This window comes from Salmo trutta, chromosome 2 (genome assembly GCF_901001165.1).
Source record: "Salmo trutta chromosome 2, fSalTru1.1, whole genome shotgun sequence".
NCBI classification, from domain to species: domain Eukaryota; kingdom Metazoa; phylum Chordata; class Actinopteri; order Salmoniformes; family Salmonidae; genus Salmo; species Salmo trutta.
Window position 1 is genome coordinate 25849715 of NC_042958.1, and position 13257 is coordinate 25862971.

Sequence of the window (13257 nt, forward strand, 5' to 3'; positions counted from 1 at the left end):
GCCCTCACTGAGAAACCTGAGACTCCAAATATTTACACATGTTATGGACTTGTATCTATAATGACTTGCTCCACACAGTGATGGAAAATCAGAAGAGGTGCAACAAATGTGCAGCTGTCAGCTAATGGGTAGCTGTCAGTGGTGGAGCTCCACGAGACTCTGTGTGGAGAGTAAACATGACAGCAGAGATAGATTGATTTCTGGATTTTTGAATTGCATTTTTGCGTGTGATCGTGCATGCCAATATCTAATCATGTCCAATTTCTAATCACGTTGTAATTTTCAGAACGAGTCAGTCCAACACTCGTTCTGTCAGTCCAACACACCAAGGAAGGGAGTAGCATTATGCGGTATGCTTCCCAGGTGCTGCACTCTTCTCCTCTGGCTGCCTCTTGCTTATTTGATTGAGAATGTCTGATCTAATAAAACTGTGAAAAATAATCTGCTTCCGCAACGCTGGAAACGAGTAGATCATGTTCAGAGATTGGTGTTGTTATCTTTGGCTATCACCCTGCCAGGCTTCATGTTGACTTGGATCACAACCATTTTGGGCTCTTGGTGATACAATCAGAGAGCAGGTCCCGGCCGGAGCGGTTTCAGACGTACATTTTGTTGTCCTCAAGATTGAGTGCAATTACTTTATTGCTATATGTTTGAACATGTTACAGTACTGCACTGTCTGCTGCACCAATCAATACAAAGGGCTTTTATCTGCAATCAGCATTCACTGCTGAGTCAAGCTGACCCTTTCTCATATAAGAAGTGTGCTTAAGTATTGCAGAGGGAAAATCCTTTGGTGGGGTGTAAAAAGGCCAGAAAGACATTGCCTGATTTGAGTGCAAAACACTCCCTTTATATCACCTCACCGTCACAATTCAATGTTTTTCTACATAACTGTAGCAACTTCAAAGGGCAAAAGAAGTAGGCAGAGAAAACCTGTGTCTTGATTTGTAGATCCGCTACCTCATTTACAGTAGTGTTTTACGGCCTACTGTCCAACATCCTCAGACCGACAGGTTCAGCCTCATGGCATCACTCCTCACAGACACAGGACTCATAAAACATTAAAGACTGTATGGCCATTTTACACAGCACAGCGGCCTGGCACTGCTCATTGGGGTTTATACTGCCCCACTTACCCGCCACTTAACCTAACCTGTCTCTCTGTGGCACTAAGTCACACTGACTGGCCAAGCACAATTCAATTGAAAGTAATGAGGCGGCTCTTTTTCCTTGATAATATCGTTATTTCCAAATGGGGAGAACAATGGTTGTTATAGGCCACTGCAGTAAATGATGTAAATGGTAAATGTCTCGGGAACGTCCATGGATTATGGAGGGGGGGCTATTATGGCAGATCGTACTTCAGACAACTCTTGTATATCAAACAAGACATTTCCTTTGTCTTAAGCTATTGTCCATAAAGCAAGCACTGAAATTGTGTGGGAAAAGACAAAATATATTCTTGTCTGCCAGGCTTTACATTTGCAAACTACAATATATTATTGTGATTAACGTCCCACTGGTTCAGTTGTCAAGTAATGTGAATTCAACGTGAAATCAACAAAACATTTCCCCATGTCATTGGATTGAGGTAAACAGTTGGGTGAAAAAAAGACACAATTCTCTTCCGTTGATGATTTTTTGCAAATCCAATTCGTTTTCCACATTGATTCAACGTCCTCACATTGAATTTTTTTGTTGAAGTGACATGGAAACAACGTTAATTCAACCAGTGGGCTGGTTGAAAGGGGTAAAAGGAAATCAGTTTTAATCAAATTTCCATTTCAATAGCTCAAGGACAGAATTATAGTGAATATAAACCAGCCCAGTAGAAATCAGCAAGAGCAACATTGACCACAGTATTTGCTAACATAAATGAACGATTTAAAGTGGGAAAATACTATTATTTGTTTAGCTAGACTACTTTGTTGTAACTACTCATAACACAGTCCAAATAGAAACAAGGAAACTAATAAATACTCAATATACTTGTTTTATCAATTAAATAAAACATTGTGTCCTTTCCTAGAACATAAATAAATGTACAAAGTTTCTCTGTAAATATTTGGCCCCTGTAACTGTATAGCTAGCATGCCTGTAATTTATACAGCATTTTCCAACAATACATTATTGAGTCACTCTTAACAAAAAATATGTCCAAATATTCAGATGATAAACACATTTTTCCCACCACAGCTTGAAGTCATTATTGGGGTGATTTGTTAATTCATCAAATCACTTAAGCAGGAAACAGCACTACTGAATGAATCACTGGCATTTCAGGGCAACACATGACTCTGTCTGTGTGAGTAACTGGACTGTTTTTTTCCATTCTTTTCAACTGGGGTGATTTGGAAAGTAAGGTTAGGTAGTGCTGCAACAGCTTCAGAGAGTTCTCACTGTGCACTGTGACAACCAGACACTAGCTCACCGGGGAGGACGAGTGCAGACACTGATTCACAATCCTAAACGCACTCTACTATGCATTATATTACGTAATCTATGATCAGTCGAATGCATACTGCTTCATAGGGTTATCTGCAGAGCAAATATTACTCGGAGAAAACCACAACCTGCTTCACGTGAAACCCTACCTGTTTATTTATGTTCTCTGCAAAATGGGGAGACTTGCTTTTCAGAAGGGTTACCAGGTCTTTGTAGACATCGCTTGTTCTGTCATAGGCATTTTCCTCACCCTCCTGCGTTATGCCCTGTGAAGACGAAAATGACATTTCATGTATTCACTGTTACTGGCAGAGACCCCTATAGACCAACTATAGGCTCAGTTGGATATCTGTCAGAACAACCGAGGTTAGAGAGGGCCAAAGTATCAAAATGCAGCTTCACAGGCTGGAATTCAAAACCAGTGTGCACCGCCTGTACCCACATTATGTTAAACTGTAATCTTTTAGGTGTCATTTTTGTAAATATACCGTCAATGTCATACATGTTGGAACACGGCTTTCAGTATCCTGAATTGAACCATTTCCAGGTGAGGAAACAGGGAGACAGGAAATGTACTAACTCAGGCAATCAGGCAGTGACGGAGAGAGTGAAAGATGCTGAGGCATGTAAAATGTTTTCTTATGATTAATTGCAGACACGTTAAGGTCAATGGGGTGGTTGTAAATGTTTAACAACACAGGGCAAACTTGGAATTCGACCATACGGTTAACACTACTTCAGTACATAAATCGCTAAACTTTTCAGTGACACTTACCTAATGTTTTGGAAACTTTACGGGCTATCATTAACAGAAACGTTCTATATCTTAAAAAATTGTTCATAACAATTGGCAAACATACTGTGCTAAAATATCTTGACTAGTAATTAACTGATGCCTAAAGCATTTATGACAAAACACATCCTGTAGACTAAAAATAATATCTAATGTGGAGAATGGAATACTGTTGACTGATATTCAGTTTATGGAAACTGAAACGAAAGGACAAAATAGAGAGCGTTTCTTGCTGCAGGATTTCTGTTTGACAGTTTAGACATAATCCACAACTCATTTGGTTCTCAGTCTACTGGAAACTGGTGTTGATTCAGTGACACTAATCTATCTCTAGCTATCTTACCCCGTTGAGAAAGACTCCAGCTGTGCTGCAGGTGATGTGCAGAGGCTGAGTGTCACACGGATTTATCACTAGGTAGCAGATCTCACCATGCACCTGCCTCCAAGGAGGAGTTCGACAGCCATTGGTGAACTCATAATCTGCAGAAAAACAAGAAGAGCATACCAGAGCATGTCAGTTCAGTATACAATGTACATTAAATCAATAGGATTTCACCATACAGTAGTAATGTCTCTATAGGGAATTAGGCCACATTGTGAGTTTTCCCTGAAGGTACAGAACGTATGAGGGGATCGAGGATTAGAGGGAAAATACAGTTCCAATACGGGTTCAAAGTGTGCAGCATCACAGGAGAAATCATCACTGTTGCCTGAGCCGCCAGCGACTGTGCTGTACTGATCAACTCCACCTCAGAGAGAGCAGTACAGGGACTGGCATCCCAAATGGCACCCTATTCCATATTTAGTGCACTACTTTTGACCAGGGCCCATAGGGCTCAGGTCAAAATTAGTGCACTATATAAGGAACAGGGTGCCATTTGGGACGCAGTACAGGTCTGAAGACAGAAGACCAGGTTATTTAGAGCTCGCTGTGATTTCACTCCCTGATAAATCATCCTCTGAAAACAGCTACCCCGAGGAGCATCGTGACACACATACCACCTTATTTTAATGTGCCCGATATGACAGCTTGGAGACTATTTGCATAGAAGGTTTTTTCAAAAGACTGCATTTATCACTGGGGTGGTGCGTTTTCCACTGAACGGTTAATTGTTATGTCATCGCAAATGTGCCGCGTCGACTGAGGCAAGTGAAACAATTGATTGTCTCAGTAAATCTGACATGTATAATGACTAACATGTTTTTCAGGGTTGAACACAGATATTTTGTATATCCCAGTATTACCCTCTAATAGCAAAAGAAAGAAAATGGGAAAGATAACTCAAACCTGATGTGTATTGAACAGACGTCAACACCCTTTTCTCCCCTTCACTGCAGAAGCTTTTCAACAGCTCAACATCATTCTTCACTGCGGCAGGACTGAGCCTAACCTCCCTGTACAAAAAAACAACAAAAACAAATACAGACAATTCATCTTGGGCCCATTTGTGGTTGTTCTGTCTGGTAAGAAACTGTTTTTTAATCAGTCAAACCCATATGTCTGGACTTGTCTGAAGTGGGAGTGGGAGTCAGTGTGTGAATTAAGATAGATTGATTTGTTATTGATAGAGATTGCAGACAGAGTGAGGAGGAGGAGGAAGGAAAGGCACCCACTGGGAGATCTGCTTGAGGGAGTTGCTGAGGAGCTGAGTATCCAGCTGCTGCAGTAGGATGATCAGCTTCACTTTGATCTCAGTCTCCTTGGCCTGGTCCCCCTCCTTGACCTTCTCCAGAAGACGCAGCACAGAGCTGTCCTCCCCCTCCACTGTGGCGAAGCTAGGTCCAAGCATCTTCGCAACAGGGTCTCTGTTGGCTACAAATTACAGTAAAAATGGTTAAGTCCACACATTTGTTTTTTTCACGTTTATTTTTGCCAGATTGTCCCATTGAGGTCAAACGATGTAGGCATATTTTAAGAAAGTTCAGGCCTAGGGTAATATAGACATACAGTAGATTAATGTTTTCTTTTCTCAAACTAACATAGCTATTAGCAAGTACCACATTACGGTTTTGGAGGGTACAGTAAATATGACTGAAGAATTGTAAACATAATCTGATGCCAGTTTCTAATTGGATGAAAGTAGACGATAACAAGGAGGACAAACAAATTATGCCTGTGGCTTATAGGAAGTATGCAGCTTTGACTATTTAGAATGCAAATGGGATGCAAAGTCTCATTCTGTGGTTGACATGGTTTACCTTCCAGGCAAGCTCGGACCTCCTTGAGTCTCTTATCCATTGCCAGCTGCACTATTTTGGACAGCTGACTGAAGCTGTGCACAGAAATGCTCGGAGGGGTGAGCTGCAACATCGGATGCCCATCCCTGTCTGTTTCCTGTGACTTTACAGTGGGGCCACTGAAAATAGAGAAACACACATATTTTTAAGCATAAACTGGCAACAAGCACACTGTTTTCCTTCTCTATCTAGGCCTAGATACTTTTTCCATTCTGTGTCTATGCTAATATCATAAATATGATTTTTGGAAGGAAAAGGGAATGTTCTCAGCATTAACAAATTCGCACTTTTGTTATCAGTGAAATCTACAGTAAATGCAGTTGTTCGGTTTCCCTTACAGAAAAAACACGTGTTCCACATGTCATCACGTAATCTTATGTGATTGCATGTGATCACGTGATCTTAGTTGAAGTTAATGTGATAACATGTAAAAGCAACATGCACAGAAAATTGGCCAATTTTACATAGTGTTGATTTTTCCATGTAACATTTCTAGTGTTGAGTCAGGTGTTAACTCCATAAGTGTTAAATTAACATTCATTGGTATGTTGGTGGTAATAAGAAGTGTTAAACCAAAACCACAGCCATCATTATCATATTTCCCAGCATGCTATATTGCAGGTTGTTTATTAGAATTGTTTGTTTCAATATCTATATTTTTGCATGTACATTGATTGTTTAATTAATCTTATGTTACTCAAATATAAATAACATACATTTTTCTAAACTAATCCAATCTGTTACTTGGACTTATTGCACCCGTTACTGAAATGGTTGTTCCAGTTTCTCTGTTTAAGGTAGTTTCATAGATTAAAAAAAAAAAAACTATAATATTGAGCTGACAGACAAGTGGTGGAGTGGCCATTTTAATAAAACATATTTTCTCTGGCTCTTTACTGAAATCCATGTCTCTCGCAAAAAAATGACCATAATAACGAGCTACTATCTTTAAGACTTTGTCTGGGGGAAAATGTATCCATAACTGTTAGGGGTCTATCGTCCTCCTTCGGCTAACCTTTGTGCACTCGAGGAGTTAACTAGTTTGTTGTCTTCCTTTACTAAATCAAAAGTTATTATCCTGGGTAATGTAAATTATGATTGGGAAATAGAGGCTTCGGACAATCTAAAAGACATGTGTAATGATCTAAACCTAACCCAGCTGGTGACTAAACCTAATCTGATTATTATGTAATCACTCACATTGTTATCAGGAAATATTCCAAAAGTATGGAAATCAGCTCTTGTGCTGCCACTGTATATGGACGGGGATATTAGTGATCTTCATCATTATCGCCCCATTTCAAGGCTTCCTTGTCTAGCTAAGATTCTTGAATCCTTGGTTAATGTACAACTTTGCTCTTTTTTATCTGAGAAATGTATGTTGAATGTAAACCAATCAGGGTTTAGGCCTGGGCATAGCACTATTACAGCAACCACTTCAGTTGTTAATGGTATTGTCAATGCTTTACACACTACAATGAAATGTGGTGCTTTGTTTGTGGACCTGTCAAAAGCTTTTGATACTGTTGATCATGCTATTTTATTGAATAAGTTGTCCTCAATAGGCCTGAGCTCTGACGCGTGTGAATGGTTTAATGACTATCTTAGTGACAGAACTCAGGCCATCGTGATTGACGGGGTTAAGTCTGCATTTGTTGATGTACATAAATGTGTACCACAGGGGTCGATTTTTAGACCTGTTCTCTTCACTATTTAAATAAACACCATTAATCAATCTGTAACAAATTGTAAACTTCATCTACAGTGCCTTGATAATGTATTTACCCCCTTTTCTGATTTTCTCTATTTTTGCATATTTGTTATACTGAGTGTTATCAGATTTTCAACCAAAACATAATATTAGATAAATGGAACCTAACAAAACAAATTGATACTTCTTTACTTAATTAACAAAGTTATGCAACACCCAATTCCCCAGTGTGAAAAAGTAATTGCCCCCTTACACTCAATAACTGGTTGTGCCACCTTTAGCTGCAATGACTGCAACCAAATGCTTCCTGAAGTTGTTGATCAGTCTCTCACATCGCTGTGGAGGAATTTTGTCCCACTCTTGCATGCAGAACTGCTTTTTTCAAGTCCTGCCACAACATCTCAATTGGGATTAGGTCTGGCCTTTGACTAGGGCATTTCAAAACTTCAAATGTGTTGCTTTTTAACCATTTTCATGTAGACTTCATTGTGTGTTTTGGATCATTGTCTTGCTGCATGACCCAAATGCGCTTCAGTTTCAGCTCATGGACAGATGGCCTGACTTTCTCCTGTAGAATTCTCTGATGCAGAGTAAGTTCCTTCTATTAAGGCAAGTCGTCCAGGTCCTGAAGCAGCAAAGCACCCACAAACCATCACACTACCACCACCATGCTTGACCGTTGGTATGAGGTTCTTACTGTGGAATGCAGCGTTTGGTTTTTGCCAGACATAATGGGACCCATCTCGTCCAAAAGGTTGACTGAAGTTTGTCTGGATGATCATCATCAAAACTCTTGGAAAAATGTTCTATGGACAGATGAGTCAAAAGTATAACTTTTTGGACGACATGGGTCCAATATATATTTGTGTATAATGTGCATATTCACAAGTGCATTCTGAAAGTATTCAGATCCCTTGACTTTTTCCACATTTTGTTACGTTACAGCCTTATTCTAAAATGTATATATATTTTTTAAATGCTCTCATCAATCTACACACAATACCCCATAATGACAAAGCAAAAATAGATTTATAGATTTTTTTTTGCAAATTTATAATTAAAAAACCCCCGGAAATATCACATTTACGTAAGTATTCAGACCCTTTACTCAGTACTTTGTTGAAGCCCCTTTGGTAGCGATTACAGACTCAAGTCTTCTTGGGTATGACGCTACAAGCTTGGCAAAACTGTATTTGGGGAGTTTCCCCATTCCTCTCTGCAGATCCTCTCGAACTCTGTCAGGTTAGATGGGGAGCGTCGCTGCAGAGCTATTTTCAGGTCTCTCCAGAGATGTTCCATCATTGGATTCTTGGTCACCTCCCTGACCAAGGCCTTTCTGTTCCGGATTGCTCAGTTTGGCTGGGCCGCCAGCTCTAGGAAGGGTCTTGGTGGTTCCAAACTTCTTCCATTTAAGAAGGATGGAGGCCACTGTGTTCTTGGGGTCCTTCAATGCTGCAGACATTTTTTGGTACCCTTCCCCAGATCTGTGCCTCAACACAATCCTATCTCAGAGCTCTACGGACAATTCCTTCGACCTCATGGCTTGGTGTTTGCTCTGACATGCACTGTCAACTGTGGGACCTTATATAGACAAGGTGTGTGCCTTTCCAAATCATGTCCAATCAATTGAATTTACCACAGGTGGACTCCAATCAAGTTGTAGAAACATCTCAAGGATGATCAATCGAAACAGGATGCACCTGAGCTCAAGTTCAAGTCTCATAGCAAAAGGTCTGAATACTTATAAGAAACAGAAATACCTTATTTACATTTGTAATACATTTGCCAAAATTTCGAGAAACCTGTTTTTGCTTTGTCATTATGGGGTATTGTGTGTAGATTGATGAAGAAAAATACTAATTTAATCAATTTTAGAATAAGGCTGTAACATAACAAAATGTGGAAAAAGTCAAGGGGTCTGAATACTTTCCGAATGCACTGTATGTTGTATCATACAGGGCGCATTTGAAAAAGAGACTTAAGTCTCAATATGTCTTCCCTATTAAAATAAAGCTTAAATCAAAAATATATATATCTTATTCTTCCCAACCCAGCAGTCATTCTGAATGCAGGTTGGAGGTGAATAAAAATTATAATTGTTGGATTTCCCCATTGTGGCTGGATTCCAATAGGAATAACTCATCACTTTGGCAAGCCAGCATAAAATGACTTGCAGGCCTGATATGGCCTGTAAACCATGAGTTTCAGGCCACTGTATTAGGGTAAATCTAGGCCCTCAAAATAAGGCTGTATGAAACATGTGTTGTATTGTCTTCAACAATTACATTTTAATGATAACATATTTGCTTAGGATCTCACTTGGTTAAGGTCACAGGACTGAAAATGGATGAATGCAACAACCATGTCTCTGTCACTAATAAATTGCCTACAGTCATTGGTGGTAATTCACTCAAAAGACACTGGGAAATATGGAAATATGACTTTACAATAAGCATTGTGTTAATTCAACAGAGGAAAGTGTGGACCCGTATAGACACTGGACCAGTGTTAAATATAACACTCTCAGTGTTGATTTAACACTGAACATTTTGCGTGTGTGATAACATGAAACTATACATGTGAAAACATGATCGCATGTGAAATAAATGTGACATGGGAATGCAACATTTCAACCGTTTTTTCACGTGAAAATGCAATTCCACATGCGAGGTTGATTTTCACATGTGAAAGTGCAAATTTGATTTTCAAGTGAACATTTTTTCAAATGAAACTACAAATTTCACATGTGAAACAAACGCACATTTCACGTGAATCTGCAATTCACATGTGAGGTGAAAACATGGTATTCTCATGTGAAAAGGTGGTGTTAACATTTGAACTTAAAATGTTATACATGTGAACATCTGGTTTCACATGTGAACAACTGACGTGTCTCTATTTTATTTACATGTGAAAATGTCAACTCAAATGCAATTTTCACATATATTTTTTTGTAAGGGAATGATATGATATGGGGGTTTTAAAGTAAGTGGTACAACTGCTGAAATAGAGTAAAAAATGTAACATGATAACTTAGTACTGACTTTTCAATATGTCTTTTCATGTTGATGAACAATTACTGTACAAATAAAAATACCCAATTGAATAATGTACGCCAAAATGTTTCAAATATGTAAGTTGAAAACACTATTGTCACGACTTCCGCCGAAGTCAGTCCCTCTCCTTGTTCGGGCGGCGGTCGACGTCACCGGTCTTTTAGCCATCGCCGATCCACTTTTCATTTTCCATTTGTTTTGTCTTTGTTTTCTACACACCTGGTTTCTATTCCCCAATTACATGTTCATTATTTAACCCTCTGTTTCCCACATGTTAGTGTGCATGTTTATTGATTTGTTCTTGGCAGTACTGTTCGGCTGGTTATGCTTGCCGGGTTATGTATTTACGCCCGTTATTTTCGAGTTACTGGTATTTCTCCGCACTTTGAGTATTGTCTGTATACTGGTGCTGTCGTGGAATTAAGTACCTTGTACACTCATTTCTGCTCTCCTGCGCCTGATTCACTGCACCAGTTAACCACCACCTGACAACTATGTTAAAAATACTGTGTGTGTGTATCCTAATGACTCATTTTTGTTTGCAGGGCATCACCTGTGAAATCTCATGTGGGAAAAAATATGAATCCGCATTTGGAAGGTTATATCGTCACATGTGAAAATCCACATATGAAATATCGTCACATATGAAGTGTTCCAAAAACACATGGCTTCACATGATTTCAGATGTGGAATTTCAGATCTGAAATAAAATTTCACTTGTGCAAAACGTGGAAAATTCACATGTGAAATCATGTTTTTTTTCCCCGCAAGGGTTACCATTTACCAACTGTAGAATAACAACTAATCACATGCAGACAGCCAGGGAAAAAAAAGAACAGACTTTTCTGATGAAGTAGTCTAGATGTTTCCTGTCCTACTGAAGTTGAACAGAAAACAAATACATTCAAGAACATAAATATGAGTCCTGCTGCAGGGCTCAAAATACGTTTAGACTCCATGACAACATCCCCAGTCAGTAACATTACACCAAGCACACAGGCAGCACAGCTTGCCTCATGATTACCTTATGTCATACTCTGTTTTGAAATCAGAAGCCTCCAAAGAGGTAGTCCACTGGAGCGGCTCCTTGAACACATGCTTAGCCTCCTGAGGGTGTCTGGAGCTGAACTGTTCCACAAACTCCAGGATCTCTTTCAGCAGAGACTCGTTGACTGGAGTGATCTCCAGTTTTCCAGTCCCAGAACTTGCTGTGGTCCATTGCGCTGCTCTGGTCAGCGCTACCCCCATGGTAGTAGCTGTGTGGGACTGGCGAAGTCCTGAAACTCTATGGTCGATAAAACGGTGACAATTACACTTTTAGCAACAAATGTCAACAAAATATTAAATCGCTTGCTACAGTTATAGTAAACTGGCAGATAAGACGGTATCGACCGAGCTAGCTAGCTAGCTATGTTAACAGCCGGTTATTGACTAACGTAACGTTAGTTAGCCAGTTGACCCCCGCGTTGCTTACATCCATCATATCCCAAACTTTTGAAAGGTGTTGAAGCTTTCATACACAAAAAAAAAACCGAACAATTTGCAAATGTTTTAGGTAAGTGTACAGTAAACATTTATCTTTTACATATGACAACTTACCAGCTATTTGAAATTGTCTTCTATTTTGTTAGAGAACCCCGAGCTAGCTACCAATCAATGTTAGCAGTTAGTCGGTTTCCTTGGAAACAGACAAGCCCCACTGCCTCCAGTTGCTAGGATACCGCTCAACAACATAGCGGGAGACGGGTCAAAAATAACATTAGTCAGAAACGCAAAACTCTATTCGTTCCTGCCTGCAGCCTGCTGGTGTGATATTTGCTTTAGCACAGCGTGAGTCTGAGTATGCCTTCATTAGAATAGTTCATTTTTTAAAGTAGAGTGTCCACAGAACCACACATTTGAGAGCTTCTTTAGAAACATCCTCTAGGATTGCTGTATGGTTTGGCACTGCAGTGTTACGCAGACAAACATTCTGGGCAAACTGGATACAGTCTATTTGAAGTAGATTTTTACCCATTTTGGCTCAGCAAATAAAGTAATTCAGACTTCATTCATTCAGTCATTGAGAGCAACATCCTCTTACTGTATGAAAAGTGTTCATTTTCAAAACAAAAGCCACCTCACCTGGCTGTAATTTCATAAGTTGAGTATGGAAATGATTTCATTATTTCAGGTTGGCAAAAAAAAAGAAGAAAGAAAAATCATCCAGGAGAGTGAGATAAAGGCATTGGTATGTTTTGAGACTGGTAGGCCACCCAAAAACCAGGCCTAGTTGATTAACCAGATCCGATTGCATATTTTTCCTTTTCAGGTAGATGCGAAAGGAAAATAACCAGAAGACTCTAAACCTTTGATTGTGCACCACTGTGGAACCTTCCATTCCTTTGGCCACTCAGCCTCCAGAAGTGAGCTCAGAGTCAGACAGTTAATGGGGCGATCCACCCTCCACGGAAAGGTACCAAAACTCCATGGTTGCATCCCAAATGGCACCCTATTCCCTGCGTATGTACCATGGGCTCCTCGTATTGGCTAAGCGTGCCCCAGACCATGATTGATAACACTGGAGTATGTTTTCATTAGATTATAACCCCCTCAACTTTCCTACGCTGATTGAACTGCAACAATTTGTGCAAATCAACACTGTGTATCTCATTGTCTGGCAGCTGCCCACCCGGTCCGTGGTGTCCTGTATGTGTGTATCTCTCTCTCTCTCTGTGTTTCTCTCTCCCTTTGTGTGTGTCTCGCTCTCTCGCTCTCTCTCTCTGTGTCTCTCTCTCCCTCTGTGTCTCTCTCTCTCTCTCTCTCTCTCTCTCTCTCTCTCGGTGTCTCTCTCTCTCTCTCTCTGTGTGTCTCTCTCTCTGTCTCGCTCTCCCTCCCTCTGTGTCTCTCTCTCTCCCTCTGTGTGTGTCTCTCTCTCTTTCTCTGTGTGTGTGTCTCTTTCTCTCTCTCTCTTTCTCTGTGTGTGTGTCTCTTTCTCTCTCTCTCTCTCTCTCTCTCTCTCTCTCTCTCTC

At 40.1% G+C, this 13257-nt stretch overlaps 1 protein-coding gene across 3 annotated transcripts in view; it reads right to left on the reverse strand.

Moving 5' to 3' along the window:
• odad2 (outer dynein arm docking complex subunit 2) overlaps positions 1–11919 on the reverse strand; it is a 74320-nt gene extending 62401 nt beyond the window's left edge. For 2 of the 3 annotated variants that reach the window (XM_029699381.1, XM_029699397.1), the window contains exons 1-7: positions 11846–11919; positions 11271–11531; positions 5441–5598; positions 4856–5054; positions 4530–4636; positions 3585–3721; positions 2598–2714 (exon numbers count right to left, since the gene is read on the reverse strand). In XM_029699381.1, the coding sequence (XP_029555241.1) occupies positions 2598–2714; positions 3585–3721; positions 4530–4636; positions 4856–5054; positions 5441–5598; positions 11271–11494 (942 nt within the window). In that variant the 5' untranslated portion in view covers positions 11495–11531; positions 11846–11919. Of the gene's footprint in view, positions 1–2597; positions 2715–3584; positions 3722–4529; positions 4637–4855; positions 5055–5440; positions 5599–11270; positions 11618–11845 lie in introns of those variants that run through there. The other variant, XM_029699389.1, reaches the window with a different exon arrangement.
• Positions 11920–13257: the final 1338 nt, after the last annotated feature.